Source organism: Colossoma macropomum, unplaced genomic scaffold (genome assembly GCF_904425465.1).
Source record: "Colossoma macropomum unplaced genomic scaffold, Colossoma_macropomum, whole genome shotgun sequence".
Lineage (NCBI taxonomy): Eukaryota > Metazoa > Chordata > Actinopteri > Characiformes > Serrasalmidae > Colossoma > Colossoma macropomum.
In genome coordinates this window covers 41,754-64,329 of record NW_023495176.1, presented here as the reverse complement: position 1 = coordinate 64,329, position 22,576 = coordinate 41,754, and the positions used below count along the sequence as shown (strand labels likewise).

At 37.9% G+C, this 22,576-nt stretch overlaps 3 gene segments (V, D, J or C); all 3 read right to left on the bottom strand.

Moving 5' to 3' along the window:
• Window positions 1–6,245: 6,245 nt before the first annotated feature.
• On the bottom strand, window positions 6,246–7,776 carry LOC118801085. The segment is given in 3 exon segments: window positions 6,246–6,829; window positions 7,388–7,606; window positions 7,704–7,776. Coding segments are annotated over 3 exon segments (270 nt in total).
• A 4,480-nt stretch (window positions 7,777–12,256) lies between these two features.
• Window positions 12,257–12,741, bottom strand: LOC118801096. The segment is given in 2 exon segments: window positions 12,257–12,570; window positions 12,668–12,741. Coding segments are annotated over 2 exon segments (360 nt in total).
• Window positions 12,742–17,894: 5,153 nt separating this feature from the next.
• Window positions 17,895–18,383, bottom strand: LOC118801095. The segment is given in 2 exon segments: window positions 17,895–18,211; window positions 18,296–18,383. Coding segments are annotated over 2 exon segments (405 nt in total).
• Between the last annotated feature and the right edge of the window lie 4,193 nt (window positions 18,384–22,576).

The following is a 22,576-nucleotide window of genomic DNA, read 5'->3' as shown; positions in this document are numbered from 1 at the left end:
CCCTGACTAAAGGTACTGAGATGTACTATTGAGGGTTCCACCCCAGTGACAAGAGGGGCACTGCCCCAGAGACAGTTTGGTACTGTTACTTCTGAGAATGTACACTCTTAAAAAGATAGCTCTTCAAGGGTTCTTTAGTAAAGACAATGGTTCTACATAGAACCATGAACACTGAAAGAACCAGTTGTATGCTTAAATGGTTGTTTCATTGAGACGTGGTTCTTCAGACTGACAGAGAATGTGTTGTACAAAGTTCTGTGTAGAACCCTTTTGAAAATGGTTCTACATACCACCAAAAAGGTTCTTCTGTTGTTACAAGCTGGAAACAGGTGTTTCTGTCCATCCTTCCACTGTAAGAAGACAAGTCAGCGCTATGGGTCTGAAAGGATGTGTAGCTGTCAGGAAGCCTCACTGAGAAAAAGACACATAAAAAAGAAGAACATTTGCAATTCAACCAAGAAAGCTGCAGGTGTTCTCAGAACTAAGGACTGACCACTACAGGGTCCAGACTTCGACATCGCTGAATATGTTTGGGATGACTTGGACTGTGAAAAAGAAAAAAATGCTACCAACTTTCACAAATGAAATATGGAGGTGTGGAAAAATGGCTTTCCAGATTTCTTTGAGAAATTAAAAAATGAGTCTTCTGAAAAGAGTAGAAGCTGCAATAAAGGCGAAGAATAGTCACACTGAATACTGAGAAATGATTTAGATTTTCAGTTAAATATGTTTTCTGCTGTTTTCCTGACACTGATGAATTAATGACTGTTCTGACAGGCTATTAACTACATCAAGGGTGATTCTGACTGGTGTGCAGTTCTGTGTATCTTCAGATATGAAGGTAAGTTGCCCAAGACAACCTTAAGTTGCCCACGACAAAACTTCATTTATGAGGTCATGTTGCCCTCTGGTGGGCAGATGTGCCCTGAATTGCATCATTTTCTCCTGCTTGATCACTGTTTTATTTTCATACACAGCATAAATGAGCTAAAATGATGTGAGCACTTCATATTTGTTCTGGACCAGTTCATTTCAGTCTTTTTACTAATATACTTAAAATGTTCTGAAAGAAGTTTAAGGTTCTAAGGTATTAAGGTTTATTGCATTACAACAGTTTTCCTCTGTAGATGAATGGGGAAGTGTTTTTGTACAGCTCTGTCACTGTTTTCAGTCACTGTGAGAATCTAGCACAGTAATACGATATGAGCATTTCACATTTGATTTAAACCTGTTAATTTTTGTCTTATGACTGATTTACTTGTCAAAAGTAGGTCTTCTAAAAAAACAAACATTGAGTGCTCTTAATATTTACTGTATAACAGCAGCTTTCCTCTGTAACTGAATGGGGAAGTGTTTTTGTACAGCTCTGTCACTGTTTTCTATCACTGTGAGTCTCGTCTTGCACAGTAATACACAGCAGTGTCTTCACTATTCAGGCTGCTCATCTGTAAGTACAGCTGACTGCTGGAGTCGGATCTGGAGATCGTGAATCTTCCCTGGACTGACTGGGAATAGTAGATCGGAGTGCTTGCTGTGCTTATATATGCGATCCATTCCAGTCCTTTTCCAGGAGCCTGTCTGATCCACGCCATAGGATAGCTACTGAATGAGATCCAGATGCTGTACAGGTCAGTTTATGAGATTCTCCAGGTGTTTTAACCACAGCTTCAGACTGAGTGAGAGTCTGACTCTGAAAACCTGCAGAAAAGAAGAAGAATTAAAGTTCTGAATGAAACATGATCACAGAAAGATTTTCTCTGCTATTTCATTCTCTTATTCTAATCCTGAGACGTACATGGTAGACTAGTGATCATCAGCAGTGTTAGAGATGTGCTGAACATGGTTGAGGTCGTGTCTGAGCTGATGAGCTCTTCTCTGCAGATCTCTCAGTGCTGTTCAGCGTCTCTTCATAAAGGGAGGAGGAGGAGGATTTGCATAGTTACAGTGTCAGAGGTGATTACCTCACTCATCTGATAACTGTCAGTACTTATTTGAACTTACTCCATTCACACTATTTGTCTTACAATAAGCCTTTTTCACCCGTGTGTAAATCCACTTAAATGTTTCTCTATTGAGTCCAAGTTACAATTTATAAAGGCAGTGTTCAAAATCCAGTTACTTCTTATTTTATACATTCAGAATACCCACCTATTAAACTCATAATTTAATATAATAAATAAAATACACTATATGATTATAAGCCTGATCAATCAATGTGATGAGCCAGTTGTTAATCTCAGTGTTACTGAGCTCCGCTAAAGCCTGAGTAGACTGACAAATCAGTGTGATCAACGTAGTTCTGTACTGTTCTGTACTTTTGTAATCAAGTGGAAATACAGACAATGAAATTCTGCATTTACTAAAGTAACATTTTACCAAGTTGATTTTTACCTTTCCTCAGTATGCACTTCAACACTGTTGGACAAGAAACTCACATCTCCATAATGGTAACTTTACAGAAGAAGGAAAACTTTCATAACACTCACTGTAAGTAATTATAAAAAAACTGACCATTTTATTGGTTCACTCATCATCAGTCTTTGACAGAGTCTAACATTTACATTTTCAAATAATGTACACAACAATGATGGAGATACAAGGTTTTATTCCAACATCAACAACAAATACAATGTATAAATACATTCCTAAACATGAGAAAACATTTAAGAAAATGATCACTTAAGTTCAAAGACATCAGAATCTTCCATGGAACTGATACATGGGCCTATTAACTGGACATCTGCCTTTCAAGTTCCATTATTTGTGGATGACGCTTAATAATAGTGTTATAGATTAAACAAATGTTTGTCACTTTAAATCATCTTATGTCACTAAAAGTCATTCATGTCATAGAATATCTTCCTTTTACTTGCATAAATGTTCTCATTTATTTGCCTTATAAATGCGCTTAGTGCTCGTGTGTATGTTCCAAGTCCCTGTGGTAGTGTTAATTTGAGTTAATTTATTGGTGACGGTCGCCACCTACTGGTTCTATGTTGTACTGACTGTAGCATCACTTTAAAAGACTCTAACTGAGGCAGTTTTTCCTACAGAGAGGATGTTTTTGTACAGGGTTTCTGTTGATGTTTCTCACTGTGGTCTTCACGAGCGCAGTAATACACAGCTGTGTCTCCAGTCTGCAGATTCTGTCCTCTTAAGGTCACTGTGCTGCTGGACGTGTCTCTGGAAACTTCAAACCTGCTTTTCAGTTTATCACTGTAGTAAGTGTGACCGCTACCACATATCGCACCAACCCACTCCAGAGTTTTTCCTGCAGGCTGCCGTATCCAGTGTGTGCAGTAGCTGCTATCAGTCACTGAATATCCAGAAACTTTACAGGTCAGTGACATCGACTGACCAGGTGTTACGACCGTGGATCCAGGCTGGGTCAACTCAATACAGTTAATACCTGTTAAAAATAATGGTTAAATTAACACTTAGAAGGAAAACTATTGGAATAATAGAGCTGAACTAATGTTATCTATTCAGATACAGACTTACAGGACACAGCTGATAACAGCAACAGCAGCAGATGTGTAGAGAACATGGTGAGTACTGGAGCCAAAAAGAGCTGTTGATCTTCACCACAACACACCTAAATAAATAGGAAGAAGAAGAACATTTGCATGAAGGTTCAATTTATGCAAATCTGCTGCTCTATTTCAACTTCATAAGAGAGAAAGAAGGTCAAATGTTTCAGAAAAGAACTGATATGAGCACAAAGTCTACACTGTAACACTTTAGTTGAACTCTGCTACAGGTCACTGACATGACCATGCCAGAAACATGTCATAGCAGAGGTCAAATGCTGTCATGAGTTGTCATGTAAAATTTTGCGCAGTAATAAAACAGCATCATGTTACCATTAATGGTAATTGCCATGACTGATGCAATCCTCACAGCACATGTCGTGTTTTTATCTCATATGTTTATAGCTTGGTTTTGTTAATGGTTCAACTAAATTGTTCCCAGGTAAACAAAATTGTGCAGATTAATGGATTCGTCTCACACCTTTTATTGACTTGTTTCTGGTGATATTTAGCTCACGTTGTTAGCTCAGGGTAGACTGACATAATGGCAGGGCCAGGGGACTCTCCATACATAATGCTTTTCCTTTCACACATTACTTATCCACTGTACTTACTTATTATTTGTATTACATACTTATTAAAAAATATCAGCCGCTTTTCAATATAATAACTGTCATCATCAGTAGTGTTAATAACAGTGCACACCTCACATTTAGCTCAGCATCTGAAAAATAGAACTGCTCTAGTTTCATCAAAAGCTTTTCATTCATCAAGATATAAACAACGTAAATGTTCCCCAAAGGTACAACAGCGGTTTTAAGTTTTTCCAGGTGAAAAGTTCGTATTTGTACATTTTCATAATCTAATGTTTTAAAACAGAACAATAAAATAAAAGCCTGGAGACGAGACGGGGTGTGTGGAGTCAGTGCAACTTAGAAAATATCATTTCAGTGGATTATAGTACAGTTATGTTCCCTGACTAAAGGTACTGAGATGTACCCTTAAGGGTCCCACCCCAGTGACAAGAGGGGCACTGCCCCAGTGACAGTTTAATACCGTTACATCTGAGAGTGTACGCTCTTAAAAAGATAGTTCTTCAAGGGTTCTTTAGTAAAGATAATGGTTCTACATAGAACCATGAACACTCAAAAGAACCAGTTGCATGCTTAAATCGTTTCAGTGAGACGTGGTTCTTCAGACTGACAGAGAATGTGTTGTATAAGGTTCTGTGTAGAACCCTTTTGAAAATGGTTCTACATACCATCAAAAAGTTTCTCCTGTTGTTACAAGCTGGAAACAAGTGTTTCTGTCCATCCTTCCACTGTGAGAAGATAAGTCTGAGCTATGGATCTGAAAGATGAGTAGCTGTCAGGAAGCCTCACTGAGAAAAAGACACAGATAAAAAAGAAGAACATTTGCAATTCAACCAAGAAAGCTGCAGGTGTTCTCAGAACAATGGACTGACCACTACAGGGTCCAAATTTCAACGTCACTGAATATGTTTAGGATGACTTGAACTGTGAAAAAGAAAAAAATGCTACCAACTTCTACAAATGAAATTTGGAGGTGTGGAAAAATAGCTTTCCAGATTTCTTTGAGAAATTAAAAAAATGAGTCTTCTGAAAAGATAGAAGCTGCAATAAAGGCAAAGAACAGAAAGATACTGAATACTGAAAAAATGATTTAAATTTTCAGTTAAATATGTTTTCTGCTTCCTGACACTGATGAGTTAATAGACCGACTATTAACTAAATAAAGGGTGATTCTGACTGCTGTGCAGTTCTGTGTATCTTCAGATATGAAGGTAAGTTGCCCAAGACAACCTTAAGTTGCCCACTACAAAACTTCATTTATGAGGTCATGTTGCCCTCTGGTGGGCAGATGTGCCCTGAATTGCACCATTTTCTCCTGCTTAATCACTGTTTTATTTTCATACACAGTATAAATGAACTAAAATGATATGAGCACTTCACATTTGTTCTGGACCAGTTCATTTTAGTCTGTATACTTATATAGTTGTAAAAAATAAGATCTTATGAAAGAAGCTTTAAGTGGTATTAACATTTACTAAATAACAGCAGCTCTCCTCTATAAATGAATGAGAAAGTGTTTTTGTACAGCTCTGTCACTGTTTTCTATCACTGTGAGACTCTAGCACAGTGATACTGAGTAGACTGATAATGTGATGATCGGTTATTAGTCTCAGTGATTAATAACTGATCATCACAGTTTATAGTCTGCTACAGCCTGAGTAGACTGATAAATCAATGTATGATCAGTTATTAATCTCAGTGTTACTGAGCTCTGCTAAAGCCTGAGTAGACTGATAAATCAATGTATGATCAGTTATTAATCTCAGTGTTACTGAACTCTGCTAAAGCCTGAGTAGACTGATAAATCAATGTGATGACCAGTTATTAATCTCAGTGTTACTGAGCTCTGCTAAAGCCTGAGTAGACTGATAAATCAATGTGATGATCAGTTATTAATCTCAGTGTTACTGAGCTCTGCTAAAGCCTGAGTAGACTGATAAAATCAATGTGATGTTCAGTTATTGATCTCAGTGTTACTGAGCTCTGCTAAAGCCTGATTAGACTGATAAATCAATGTGCTGATCAGTACATGGTGAATTATTTGATTTGCTTAGTTTAGGAGACAGCAGTGGGATTATGGGAGCAGTGGACTGAAGCAGGCAATCAGAACAAAACAAACAAAGTTAGAAATTTTGTAACTTTATTTGAATGAGTAAATTTTCAGTTACACATATTAACAGATAAACTACATAAAAAAACCTGTCTACCAGTAACAGTGAGGAACAGTGTGAGTTGTACAAATTACAAGAGTAGAGTTTACACAACAGAAGCTAACACAAAACTATTTACATACATACATCGTTTACATGCATTCTGGTCCATAAGTATTTGTACAGTGATTCAATTTTTATAATGTTGCCGCTGTTCTCCTTCAAAATGGATTTGCCATGAAGTTTAAGATGTGATTAAAGTGTAGACTTTCAGCTTAAATCAATAGTTTAGCAAAACATATTGTATTAACCGTTTAGAAATTACAGTCATTTTTTAATTAATCCCTCCATCACAGGCTCAAAACTACTTAGACAGTTGACTGATAAGCAGTTTCATGGCCAGGTGTGGCCTTTTCTCAGATTTATAACAAATTAAGGAGATAAATGGTCTGGAGTTGATTCCAAGTGTTGAATATGCATTTGATAGCTGTTCATAGGAACTCTCTATACGCAGTCCGAAGAGGTGACGATGCAAGTGAAGGGGGCCATCATTAGGCTGAAAAACAAAACAAAGCTATCAGAGAGACCACAGAAACCTCAGAAGTGGTCAAATCAACAATTTAGAACATTCTGTAAGTGCAACGTGAAAGGATATGTAACGGTCAAGAAGCCTTTAGTGAGAAAAATAATATTTTAATGGAACAAAGAAGCTGACCGGCCACCACTGAGTCCTCACAACTTCGGAGGTATGAATGTGAAAAGATATGTATCCCATACATATATATATATATACATACATACATACATACATACATATACACACACACCCGTATTAGCCCCACAATAGGGAAATTTCACCTCCGCATTTAACCCCTTCGTGCAGTGAAACCCCACATACACACTAGGGGGCAGTGAGCACACGTGCACCCAGGGAGCAGTTGGGGGTTAGGTGCCTTGTTCAAGGGCACTTCAGTCACATACTGTCCATTCAAGGGATTGAACCAGCGACCTTCCTGTCACAAGGCTGGTCCCCTAACCTGCAGCCAATGACTGCCCCAATATGTGTATATAACATAATATATTAAAATATATATACATTAAAAGTACTGATGACCACTGGAGTCAGATCTGGAGGTCGTGACCCTTCCCTGGACTGACTGGGAATAGGAGATGGGAGTGCTGGTAGTGCCAGTATATGCAATCCATTCCAGGCCTTCCCCAGGACACTGTCTGATCCAGGCCATACGGTAGTCACTGAATGTGAATCCAGATGCTGTACAGGTCAGTTTATGAGATTCTCCAGGTTTTTTAACCACAGCTTCAGACTGAAAACCTGCAGAATAGAAGAAGAATTAAAGCTCTGAATGAAACATGATCACAGAAAGATTCTCTCTGCTATTTCATTCTCTTATTCTAATCCTGAGACGTACATGGTAGACTAGTGATCATCAGCAGTGTTAGAGCTGTGCTGAACATGGTTGAGGTTGTGTCTGAGCTGATAAGCTCTTCTCTGCAGATCTCTCAGTGCTGTTCAGCATCTCTTCATAAAGGGAGGAGGAGGATTTGCATAGTTTCAGTTTCGGAGGTGATTACCTCACTCATTTGATAACTGTATATGCTTATGCACACTTAGAACACTGACTCTATTTATCTCACAATAGGTCTATTTTACTTGTGTGTCAATCCAGTTAAGCGTTTGTTGTGTCTTAAAATGGAAGCTAATACAAAACTGTGTTGTTTATATATGTTTTATTTCCTCAGCTGTATTTCGACTGCTTGATCTGTCCTTGTCCACCACTATTTGAAAGATTTTAAATACTGAAAATTCTTTTACAGTAATTACAGCGCTGTGCAAATCTCAGAGACCATTCACTCTTTAAATGTCCAGTCAAACCTCCATACAAGTTACTTGTACAAACAATATGGGGCACTCTGTCCTCAAGCAACAACAGTTCTCCACCTGGACACCATTCACTCTCTCTGCCGCCCAACACGCCATTGACACTAGCATGAGTGCTGCTCATGTGTGCTGGAGCCCAACCTCCGCTGCTGGTGACCAACCCCAGCTGGATGATGGCCACATTCCAGCCATTTGATGTGCCCCTCTCTGTGTGCATGCCTCACGAGCATCTGGAGGCCAGCATCGGCCAGTAGCAAGTCACTACTATATAGAGAAAATATTGCCCCTAATTTACAGTACAAGACATGGTAGACCACCAAAACTGTCCCCATCAGATAAACAGCACTTAAAGCTTTGATCTTTGACAGAGAGGAGAAAATCAAGCTGCTTCAGATCTGAAAACATCCACAAGTGTTTCTGTCTATCCTTCCACTGTTAGAAGACAATTCAGTGCTATGGGTCTGAAAGGATGTGTAGCTGTTGAGAAGAACCTCACTGAGAAAAGGAGACAAAAAAAAAGAAGGAAATTTACAAACCAAACAAAGAAGCTGGTCTTCTCAGAACACTGGACTGACCAAGCCAGAGTCCAGACCTCAACATGACTGAATGTGCTTGGGATTACTTGGATTGTGAGAAGCAAAAATACAACCAACGTCTAAGCCAGAACTTTAGAGGTGTGGAACAATATCCCTGAAAATTTCTCTGAAAGCTGAAAGCGAGACTCCTGAAAGAATAGAAGCTGTAATAAAGACAAAAGGTGGACACATTAAATACAGAAAAAAATATATTTAGTTGCTGAGGCTTCTGTATAATTACTGGTGAAATATGTTTTATGCTATTTTCTTGACACTGAAAAATAATTCACTTGTATTTCATGGTCATTTAAATAGGAAATTACATAAGTAAAGGCTGGTTTCTGACTGATGTGCAGTTCTGTGTATCTTCAGATATGAAGGTAAGTTGCCCAAGACAATCATTAAGTTGCCCACTACAAATCTTCATTTATGAGGTCATGCTGACCTCTGGTGCAGAGATGGACCCTGAATTACACATTTTTTTATTTTCATATACAACAAAAATGAATTCAATGTCATGAGAATTTCACATTTGTTTTAAACAAGTATATTTTGTCTTATTACTGATGTACTTGTCAAAAGTAGATCTTCTGAAAACAAACATTAAGTGCTCCTAACTTTGACTACATAGCAGCAGTTTTCCTCTGTAACTGAATGAGGAAGTGTTTTTGTACAGCTCTGTCACTGTTTTCTATCACTGTGAGTGTCTTGCACAGTAATACACAGCAGTGTCTTCACTCTTCAGGCTGTTCATCTGTAAGTACAGCTGACTGCTGGAGTCGGATCTGGAGATCGTGAATCTTCCCTGGACTGACTGGGAATAGGAGATGGGATTGCTATTTGTGTGTACGAATGCGATCCACTCCAATCCTTTCCCAGGAGCTTGTCTGACCCACACCATAGCATAGCTACTGAATGTGAATCCAGAAGCTGTACAGGTCAGTTTATGAGATTGTCCAGGTGTTTTAACTACAGCTTCAGACTGAGTGAGAGTCTGACTCTGAAAACCTGCAGAAAAGAAGAAGAATTAAAGTTCTGAATGAAACATGATCACAGAAAGATTTTCTCTGCTATTTCATTCTCTTATTCTAATCCTGAGACGTACATGGTAGACTAGTGATCATCAGCAGTGTTAGAGATGTGCTGAACATGGTTGAGGTTGTGTCTGAGCTGATGAGCTTTTCTCTGCAGATCTCTCAGTGCTGTTCAGCGTCTCTTCATAAAGGGAGGAGGAGGATTTGCATAGTTTCAGTTTCGGAGGTGATTACCTCACTCATCTGATAACTGTATATGCTTATGTACACTTAGAACACTGACTCTATTTATCTCACAATAGGTCTATTTTACTTGTGAGTGTATCCATTTAAGTGTTTGTTGTATCTTCAGTTAAAGTTGAAGCTAACACAAAACTGTTGTTTATATATTTTTATCTTATTAGATATTTTTGACTGCTTGATCTGTCCTTCTCCACAGCCATTTGAAAAATGTTTAAAAACAAAAAAATATTCTACAGTAATTACAGTTCTGTGCAGATGTCAGAGACCAACGTTCTTTTTTTTTAAGTGTCCAGTCAACGGCCGTTAAGTAGTTAATCGTTTTTCAGGAGATTTTTTCTGAGGAAATTAGATAAACGATAATCCACTTGCCTAATAAAGAGGAAAGTCAAAGGAAAATAAATACTGAAAAAAACTGTAATAATTGGTGTAAAATTGGAGTACAACAATTATTAACATATTGTAGCATTGGCATAGTGTAAGGCACAGGGGAGGGGATTCTACCAAGAGTAGTGCTCTTTATTGAACACCACACAGAAAGGCACACACAGTACTGAAGTCAGGGTAGAGAACACCACTAGCCATACATTTCACCCTCAGGTGACCTTCAACCGGCACTAACTAAACCCACTCCCTGACACAGAACAACAAATTGAACACATATACATTTCTTTAGACTACAAAGAACGTAAACAATGTTTAGGTCCTTTTTCTGGAGGCTGTGCACCTCCTATGAGTCTCCTTTTATGGCCATCAGCATAGGCAAGCCTTAGAAGCATCTAGAGGCCAGCACCAGCTGGTAACAGGTTACTACATAGCCCCCACTTTAAGGTCGACCATCCCCGGTCACGTCCCAGCTCGAGCCAATCCCTCGGCATGTGCACAGTCCTAGCTAGCATAAACACTCCTGTGCCCTCAGTTCTCGTCGGCAAGAGCCCCCAGTCTTCACTCAGGGCTGTGACCTCGCACACAATGCGCCATGTCAAGTCTGACGCAGCTGGAGGCGACAGTAGCAACAATGGTGCTCTACCTGGCTGCCATTCACTCCCTCCGCCCATTGCGCCATCGACACCAGCATGAATGGCACTTGTGTGTGCAGGGACCCCAACTCCGCTGCTGCTGACTGAGCTCAGCTAGACGATGGTCACCTTCGAGTTGTTTAATGTGTTTCTCATGGTGTGGACGCCTCACAAGCATCTAGAGGACAGCACAAGCCACAATAGAGAAAATGAGACCCCTTACCACTATACAAGAACTGGTAGACCACTAAAACTGTCTCCATCAGAAAAACAGCACTTAAAGCTTTCATCTTTGAGAGAGAAGAGAAAATTAAGCTGCTTCAGATCTGAAAACATTCACAGGTGTTTCTGTCCATCTTTCTACTGTGAGAAGACGACTCAGCACTATGGGTCTGAAAGGATGTGTAGCTGTTAAGAAGCCTGACTGAGAAAAGGAAACAGATACATCAAACAAAGAAACTCCTGGTCTCCTCAGAGCAATAGACAGACTACACCAAAGTCCAGACCTCAGCATCACTGAATGTGTTTGGGATTACTTGGATTTTGAGAAGCGAAAATGCTAAACCAACTTCTAAGACTGAATTTTGGAGGTGTGGAAAAATATCCATGCAAATTTCTTTGAAAACTGATAGTGAGTCTCCTGAAAAGAATGGAAGCTCTATTATAGACAAAAGGTGGACACACTAAATACTGAAAAATGATATTGTATTTAGTTGTTGAGGCATCTGTGTAATTATTTGTTAAATATGTTTTATACTTTTTTTTGACAATGAAAAAACTAACTGTGTTTTATTTTGTATTTTATTCACAGGCAATTAAATGAGTAAAGGGTGCTTTCTGACTGTTGCACTGTGCTGTGTATCTTCAGCTATGAAGGTAAGTTGCACAAGACAACCAATAAATTGTCCACTACAGAACTTCATTTATGAGGTTTCGTTGCCCTCTGGTGGGTAGATGTGCTCACAATTGCATCACTTTGTACTGCTTGATCACTTTTTATTTTCATACACAGCATGAATGAATTAAATGTTATTGTGTTATTAAAGGTTATGAGAACTTCATATTTGTTTTAGACAAGTTCATTCTGGTCCTAATGCTAATTAACTTGTCAAAATTAAATCTTCTGAAACAAACAGTAAGTCATTTTAACACTGACTGCTCTTCTCTGTAACTGAATGAGGAAGTGTTTTTGTACAGCTCTGTCACTGTTTTCTATCACTGTGAGTTTCTAGCACAGTAATACACAGCAGTGTCTTCACTCTTCAGGCTGCTCATCTGTAAGTACAGCTGACTGCTGGAGTCGGATCTGGAGATCGTGAATCTTCCCTGGACTGACTGGGAATAATAGATCGGAGTGCTTCCAGTGTATATGACTGCAATCCACTCCAGTCCTTTCCCAGGAGCCTGTCTGATCCAGGCCATAGCAGAGCCACTGAATGAGAATCCAGATCCTGTACAGGTCAGTTTATGAGATTGTCCAGGTGTTTTAACCACAGCTTCAGACTGAGTGAGAGTCTGACTCTGAAAACCTGCAGAAAAGAAGAAGAATTAAAGTTCTGAATGAAACATGATCACAGAAAGATTTTCTCTGCTATTTCATTCTCTTATTCTAATCCTGAGACGTACATGGTAGACTAGTGATCATCAGCAGTGTTAGAGATGTGCTGAACATGGTTGAGGTTGAGTCTGAGCTGATGAGCTCTTCTCTGCAGATCTCTCAGTGCTGTTCAGCGTCTCTTCATAAAGGGAGGAGGAGGATTTGCATAGTTACAGTTTCAGAGGGATCACCTCACTCATCTGATAACTGTACATGCTAATGTAGACTTATTACACTTACTCTGGTTACCTTACAATGAGCATATTTCTCCTGTATGCATATAAATACTGTTGTGTTTAATGTTTCCTCAGTAAAAATGGAGGCTAACGCAAAACTGTTTTGTTGATTTATAATTACTTAATCATATATGCTTCAACTGGCTGATCTGTTCTTCTCCACAACTACAGTTTTGGCCACCATTATTGGCACCCATGAGTTTTAAGTACATAATGTACAATATCTCAAAAATATAAACTCATGTTCAATACATAACAATACACAATAGCTTAAAAAGGTGATGGTGGGGGGGACATAAAAACAGAAATATGGACGTGTAACAGTTAACTGCACCCTTTTGATGAATTCCATTCAGATTAGACTAGATTAGACTCACCTGTGATAAATCAGGGCTCACATGACTTGGATTAACCAATGAATTATGGCTTTAATGCTTAAAAAGGCCACTTTACCTGATCCTTTTTCACCAAGTTGAGGACAAGAGCGTTGTCTAAGTCCTATTATCTCCAACCAAAAGGATAGTAAAGGGTACAAGGCCATCTCCAAAGTTCTTTGCATCCCTGTTTCAACAGTGCGTAATGTCATTAAGACATTGACTGCTCTCTAGAACGTGTGTCAAAGAGGAAAATCAGAGAGAAAAGTCTTCGAAGGTTGGTGTGATCTGTGGAAAAAACATCATGTATAACATCCAATGAGCTAAAAGCAGACCTGGAGCAGTCTGGAGTGATGTTTCAACCAGTACCAGACACAACACACACTAAACCAAGAAGCACTTCATGGGTGAAGGCCGAGGAAGACTCCACTGCTGAAAGAACGAGAAGAAGCCATGACTAAACTTTACCAAACTGTACTTAGAGAAACCACAATCCTTTTGGGTAAAAGTTTTGTGGACAGACGAAACAAAAATAGAACTCTTTGGCGATGCAGACCAGCGATTTGTTTATAGGAGATGAAATGAAGCTTACAAGCAAACAAACATCCTACCAACATTCAAACATGGTGGTGGATCCATAATGTTGTGGGCCTGCTGCTGCCTTAGGTACTGAAGACCTCAACCAAATTGAAGGAATAATGAGAACTCCAAATTCCAAAGTATTTCAGAGGGAAATTTGCTACCTAGTGTAAGGAAGTTAGGTTTGGGTTGAAGATCGTGGGTCCTTCAGCCTGATAAACACCCAAAGCACATATCAAAAAGCACAACAGTATAACTGTAAAGGAGGAAGTGTTAGGTTTTAAACCAGCCAGCAATGTGTCCTGATCACAACATTGAAAGATCTTTGGAAAATGGATCTTTTGAAATCTGCCATAGGGAGGAAACACCCTGCAAACATCCAAGAGCTGTCAGGTGCCGGAGCTGACATTGTAGCTGAGTGTATATTCCCACACTTTAACAGTGAAATTAAAAATAATAAATATAGTACAAGAATGTGTTGGAATGTGTGGCAACACCAATCCGCAATATAAGTAGTTGTTCTTAGGAAGAAAATGTTTATATTGGGCTGTTTTAGGTTCAGTAATTCAAGGACTTTTATGTTCAAGAGCCTGAAAATGGATGGAGCGGTGGGTTTTTCAGAGTAGAGCAGAGGGCTGTGTTTTTAGCTGTTACCGCTAGGGAGGTTGTTCCTTCTCACTGTGTTTGACAGTTTTCAACAAATTAAATATAAAACTGTATTATGGACTGTAACCTCGAGTCTAAGTTTCCCCCAAGAACCCTGAAGATTATAGTATTTTGCAGTTCCCCTTGATTAGCCTATGTTTAGTCTGGCCAGCTAACGTTATTATTAGCTAGCTAACATCATGTAGCCAACACTGGCTCTCTTTCTGAGACTCTAGGAGCCGATGACACAATAAAGAATTACTGTAAGTCATGAATTATGGGCCTATGCTTGATATTATACTCAGCAGTGTCTTCTCTCTTCAAGCTGGTTATCTGTGAGTACAGCTAACAGCTGGAATCAGATCTGGAGATTATGATTATGATATGAGTGATTTTGAGGGAACATCCATCAAACAGGCCCTTTACTAAAGTACACAGGACCATGACCATATAAAGTTATTAAGTTATAAAAGAGCTGTAAAATCATTTCTGTAATTTTATATAAAATCTATAAACTCTGTTTATAGTTTGATAAAACTTATACTTTATAATTGTGTTTTAGCGCCTCCTGCTGGTCAAATATTTAAAATCAGTTCCCTTGTTTAACCACTCTGGTGAGTTTTTGTACAGCTGGCTCACATGTTTGTACCACTGTGGTTTCTTGCACAGTAATACACAGCTGAGTCCTGTGCAGTCAAGCCACTCAGCTTCAGATACACCATGTTTTGGGAGTTTTGTCTGGTAATTTCAATACGTCCCTCAACAGGTTTGTCATAAACGGTTTTACTGGCATCATACCAGATCGCTCCAATGTGCACTAGTGCTTTTCCGGCCTGTTGTCTGATCCAGTGCATGCCAAAGCTTCCAAAGTTAAATCCAGATCCTCTACAGGAGAGACTCAGAGTTTCTCCAGGTTTTTTCAGCACAGAATCAGAAGGAATGGATTCAAGACTTTGGCATTTTACACCTGTCAGAAAACAGAGACTTTAAATAAAACAGATTTTGTACAACATTTAGACAGGTTTTATAGAAAAGAATGAACAACCGCATAAAACCATTTCATATCAGAAAACTCACTGCTGAAGCTGAGTAGTATCAGTAATAAGGAGAGTGTGTTCTTCATGGTGAGTGTTGATGAGACTCTACTGCTCCACTCAGCTCAGCAGCACATAAGTACTGGATGGACCCACAATACACTGGATTTGCATCATGATGTCATGAATGGTGGGGTAAACTATGAGCAATACTGATTTACTTCCATGAACTGTTCATGACAAAATATAATTTGCGTATTATTTAGTTTTCTGAAAAATAATAATATTTTATGTAATGATATGAAGTTTAGCTGTGTCAAAATTTAAAAAGAATGTAGTCACATGAACTAAGCGTATGTGAATGACGCCCATCTCCCCCTCATCACAAGGAATGTACAAGGAAGAATCTCTACTATTAGCTCTACTATAAGAGCTAATATTAGCTCTTCCAAACAAGCCAAATTAAGTACAGACACTGATTAATGATTATATGGCTATTTCACATTAGCTGAAAGTATAAATGTGTGGTGAGACTCCATGGATCATAAGTATCATTAATCATAAGCACTGTAACAGTCTTTACTTTTTAACATAAGTCAATGTAAAGAGATTCTAAGCAGTTTGGAGCATTTCTATTGGTCCATCCATCATGCAATTTTCACACAATGCAAATTACAGCTACTGAGTTCAGTTTAAAGGGAGAACTAAAAATCACAAAAGATTTTTTTGTCTTTTTTCTTTTGGACAGCGACAACATGGTGCTACCTAGTAAATATGAGTTCATACAAAAAGTATATCAGTTTCATTTTGAGGTCAGTAAACAGAATAAATATTTACACATTTTTTAAGACACCATTTTTAACACTGCAGTAAAAGCAGTAAGCTATATAAAGTACTGCATAAAGGTCCCCATTTACTTAACTTCCAGTCAAACTGACTTTTAATTACAAGTTACTCATTTTTCATCAGAAAACAGGTATTGAGTAGAGCATTCCATAAAATAAATGTAAGTATTTAATGAGTTTTTGTTTATTTATACAGGCTGATTCAAAAAAGATTCATCCGATTTCAAAGCGCCATATTTTTACAACCGTGAGGCGTCTAGGAACGAATCACATACCAACTGAAAGAGGGGATCACAGAGTTTCTGACTGTCAGTGGAAGATGGCTCCCTTCAGTCTGAGAGGAGACGAGACCCCTGAGCAGAAAACGTTCTGCGCTCTCCACGTCAATAAGAGTGAATCCGTCATAACTGTGCAGCGTGATTTTGGTGGGCAGTGAACCTCCAATAGCTCAGAGCGCTCAGCTGGGACGAGGCTGTCACTCTCTCTGTCAGCCAGACCTCAGGCTCTACCAGGTCTTCCAGGTGGTTGTTAGGAGTCCCAATTTATCTGTAGCTGCATTTGGATGGTCCACTGTAGATGCTCAGTGTATCTTTAACTAACATTCAACTGAACTGAGGTTGCATGTGAAAGGTTATATTAAATCTGTCCCTAGCCCTAAACCTAACCCTAACCTTAACCTCAAGACAAAACCTACACCTGCTCCTAAACCTAACCCTAACCTCAATGTTGTTGATAATCAACTATCACCAGAGCATTTATTAATAATGTATGTATCTGTAGATCATCTATAGGTGGCCATGCGGATAAAGTGTGAACCTTTTTTGGCCTTTTGGAAACTCCAGTTTTTCCACTTATTTTCCTTTGACTTTCTCCATCCTTATTGAAGTAGATTATCCTATAGATAATCTCCTCACAAATATCTCCAGTAAAATGAATTACTTGTACCTAATGGCTGTTTTGACTGGAAATCAATGGATTTCACTAAGTGGAAGGTGGTCTCTTTTGCACAGTAATGTAGATGGAATACATATGGGCACTTAGAGTTGCCACACTTTTGGTGGTGTATCAGATGTTGTACAGCTGTTAAGAGTCCCATTTTCTCTGTTGCCTTAAATATGCTTTATGACAACTCCTGTTTTTTTTTTAGTTTCTCCTTCCTCATATGTGGATTTTCTTATATGTAATGTCCTCAGAAATAGTTCATTAAAATTAATAACTTAATGGCCATTTTTACTGGAATTTCAATAAACAAAGGTTAGTGCACAGTACTGAGCATCATGCGGTACACTAAACAAGCAATATGTTTTTTATTATTTTTTAAGGGTGCATAGAAACTCAGAGAGTACTTTTAATAAAAAGCCTTTAAGAGTATAAAAATGTCTGTTCACTGTTTAGACTTTAGTTCTGAACAGACTGGATGGAAAGTTAAAGGGGAAATAAAAGTCCTGCTTATAGCTGTATGGACTTAATCCATGTATTACTCAGAAAAGCCTTCATCTTCTCCAGAGAGGATGTTTTTGTACAGGTTGTCTGTTGATGTGTTTCACTGTGGTTGACGAGCGCAGTAATACACAGCTGTGTCTCCAGTCTGCAGATTCTGCCCTCTTAAGGTCACTGTGCTGCTGGACGTGTCTCTAGTAACTTCAAACCTGCTTTTCAGTTTATCACTGTAGTCAGTGCCACCACCGCTACAAATCCTTCCAATCCACTCCAGGGCTTTTCCTGCAGGCTGCCGTACCCAGTGCGTACAGTAGTTGCTATCAGTCAATGAATATCCAGAAACTTTACAGGTCAGTGACATCGACTGACCGGGATTTTTGACCATGGATCCAGGCTGGGTCAGCTCAACACTGTGAACACCTGAAAATGTTAAAATTAACATTAGAAAGTGGAAAATCTATCAATACCCATAAAATGTTCTGCAGTAAGTCCAAAAGCACTCACAGGTCACAGTGGTCAGCAGCAGCAGAGATGTAGAACATGGTGTGGGGTTGAAGCTGAATGAGGGAAAGCTGCTGGTCTTTGCCTCCATCTGCTTAAATATGTATTAGAGGGAAGAATATTTGCATACAGCTGCTCTTAATGTAGATATGATTATGTGCCTGATATCAGAGACATTACTACAGTAACACATCAACTATGTACATATAAACGATGTAAATTGCCATTTAAAGTTGTCAGACAGATTTTGTTCAGTAATATAACAGTCATGTTAACATTACTGATAATCGCCATGATAGTTTTCATAACGTTTGATGTTATGACAGATAAATACACTGTAAAACAACACAAAGTAACAATATTTTCACTGTGAAAATACTGGAAAATGTGATGACCAATACCTGTTTTATTAAGGTTATGTACATGTAACTAAAGCATACATATTTTGCATTTTAACACTTGTTTTTAATATACATAGAATGAAATAGAATGTAAATTATAATCTTAATTTTACAGAAAAGTATGTCATGTGTAACATCAACTTCATTAAAGTCGGTAGCCTTTATGAAAGACGATGTCTGTATTGTAAAATGTCTGTAATTCTTAGGGATTTGCATAGTTACAGTTTCAGGGATTACCTCACTCATCTGATAACTGTATATACTTATTTAGACTTCTTAAATTCACACTGTTCACCTTAGAATTGGCCTTCTTCACCTGTGTGTTTATATATATATATATATATATATATATATATATATATATATACATACAGTTAAGTGTTACTGTATCATTTTCTAAATGAAAGCTAACACAAGACTTTATTTTATTGACCTATATTTACTATTTGAAAGATGTTTGAAGTGCTTACGCTCTTACACAACAATTACAGCACTTTGCAAAAGGCAGAGGTCACCGTTCATTCATATAACTCTCAGTCAAAATGGCCATTAAAAATGTTACTCATTGTTAATGAGATATTACTCATGAGATTAGATATAAATAAATAAATAAATAAAGATTAAAGGTTTAAGATACATAGAAAATGTGACTCCTAACTACAGTTAAAGACCTGGTAGACCACCAAATCTGTCCCAGTCAAATCAACAGTATTTAAAGCTTCCATCTCTGAAAGAAAATTCAAGCTGCTTCAGATCTGAAAACTTCCACAGGTGGAAGTTTTCAAAACTTATTCCTTTCTGGTGCTTGATCACTTTTTCTCTTCATGCACAGCATAAATGAATTAAAATGTATTTAGAACTTTTGACATTTATTTTGGACAATTTATGTCTTATTAGTACTTGTCAAAGTAATATTAATATTCACTGTATAACAGCAGCTTTCCTCTGTAATTGAATGAGGAAGTGTTTTTGTACAGCTCTGTCACTGTTTTCTATAACTGTGTCTCTCTTGCACAGTAATACACAGCAGTGTCTTCACTCTTCAGGCTGTTCATCTGTAAGTACACCTGACTGCTGGAGTCGGATCTGGAGATTGTGAATCTTCCCTGGACTGACTGGGAATAGTAGCTGGAATAGCTGTGTTCGGATATGTAAATAGAAGCAATCCACTCCAGTCCTTTTCCAGGAGCCTGTCTGATCCAAGCCATGTCATAGAGAGTGAATGTGAATCCAGATGCTGTACAGGTCAGTTTATGAGATTCTCCAGGTGTTTTAACCACAGCTTCAGACTGAGTGAGAGTCTGACTCTGAAAACCTGCAGAAAAGAAGAAGAATTAAAGTTCTGAATGAAACATGATCACAGAAAGATTTTCTCTGCTATGTCATTCTCTTATTCTACTCCTGAGACGTACATGGTAGACTAGTGATCATCAGCAGTGTTAGAGATGTGCTGAACATGGTTGAGGTTGTGTCTGAGCTGAAGAGCTCTTCCCTGCAGATCTCTCAGTGCTGCTCAGCGTCTCTTCATAAAGGGAGGAGGAGGATTTGCATAGTTACAGTTTCAGAGGGATGACATCACTCATCTGATAACTGTTCATACATTTAGACTTGCTACACTTACACTATTCTACCTTTTAGGAAGGTTGCCTGATTTCATTGCTTTTATCATTTTCCTCGTTCTCTTTTTTGTGTGATGCCCTGAAGGAGCTGCATTTATCGGATGACAACCACAATGATAAACTGTGTCAGCAGCTGGAGATTTCAAAACCACATGAGCAATCCACACCTTGCTCCATCTGAACCTCCCACCAATTATGGAGAAGCTGGTTTCAGCTTGGACGAGGCTGTCGCCCTCTCTGTCAGCCAGCCCTCAGGCTCTACCAGGCCTTCCAGGTGGTTATTAGGGGTCCCAATTTACCTGTAGCTTTTAATATGGGTAACACTTTATTTGGATGGTCCACTGTAGATGTTTTGTAGATGCTCAGTGTATCTTTAACTAACATTCAACTGAACTGATGTTGCATGTGAAAGGTTGTATTAAATCTATACCTGGCCCTAAACCTAACCCTAACCTTAAGAAAAAACATACACCTGTTCTTAAACCTAACCCTATACCCAATGTTGTTGATAATCAACTGAGTATCACGAGAATATTTGTTAATAATATACATATCTGTAGATCATCTTTAGAGCGCAATCCAAATAAAGTGTGACCTTTTTGGCCTTTTGGAAACTTAAAATGAATTACTTGTACTTAATGGGTGTTTTGACTGAAAATGAATTAAATGAAAGGTGGTCTCTTCTGCACAGGACTGTAGATGTAATACATACAGGGCACTTATAACAGTTATAACAGCTGTTAGTGTAGCTCCTGTTCTTTCACTTTCTCCTTCCTCATATGTGGATTATTGTATATGTAATGTCCTCAGTAATAACTGTGAAGAAGTAATACTCTTTTTTTTTAGTATTTTTTAAGGATAGATAGAAACTCTGACAGTACCTTTAAGTTAAAGGGGCATGAATAAACAAAGCTGTATTGACTTAATCCAAGTGTTATTAGAAAAAACACTTTACAGTGGAGATTTTCTCCAGAGAGGATGTTTTTGTACAGGGCTTCTGTTGATGTGCATCCAGTGTGACCTTAATATGTTTTTGAACTTCAGTTTTGAAAACTCCTCCTCACAAATATCTCCTGTAAAATGAATTGCTTGTACTTAATGCCAGTTTTGACTGGAAATGAGCTATTATTACACTATTGATGGTGTATTAGATGTTGCACCGCTGTTAAATGTCCCATTTTCTCTGTTGCCTTTAATACTTCCTATTAAAAAAACTGCCGTATTTTCAGTTTCTCCTTCCTCATATGTGGATTATCTCATATATAATCTTCTCAGACATATTTCATTAAAATGAATGGCCATTTTGATCTCAGAATAGATCTTATTGCATATTTTTGTATATTTCTAGTTGTATATACACCTGTAGATAGGTTTTTTGTATATATTCTTCTTTTTATATTGTATCACCTTTATTATTATTATAACTGTCCTGTGTTGTATGAGTGCTACTGGCTGCTAAATGTCCTTCGGGATCAATAAAGTATGTAACTGTCTGTCTGTCTGTCTGTCTGTCTACCTACCTACCTACCTACCTAGTGGAATTTCAATGAACAAAGGGAGCTCTCTGACTAATGCACAGTACTGTACATCACACGGAACACTGTAACTCTGCTATATAAATGATGTAAACTTCTAAATAAAGTTGTCAGAAAGATTTTCTTCAGTAATATAACAGTGTCATGTTAACATTACTGATAATTGCCATGATAGTTTTCATAATAGTTTGATGTTATGACAGATAAATACACTGTAAAGCAACACAAAGTAACAATATTTTCACTGTGAAAATTCTTGAAAATGTAATGATCAATACTTGTTTTAGTAAGGTTAATTACATGTAACTAAACCGTACATATTTTGCATTTTAACACAGCTGTTTTTAATATACAGAAATAGAAGGTAAATTATTGCCTTAATTTTACAGAAAAGTATGTCATGTGTAACATTAACTTCATTAAAGTTGGCAGCCTTTATGAAAGACGATGTCTGTATTGTAAAATGTCTAATTTTTAGGGATTTGCATAGTTACAGTTTCAGAGTGATTACCTCACTCATCTGATAACTGTTTGTACTTATTTAGACTACTTAAACTCACACTGTTCACCATACAAAAGGCCTTTTTCACCTGTGTGTGTGTATATATATATATATATATATATATATATAGATAGATATAGATAGATAGATAGATATAGATATAGATAAAAGATATACAGTTAAGTGTTTAATGTATACTTTTTTAAATGAAAGCTAACAAGACTGTT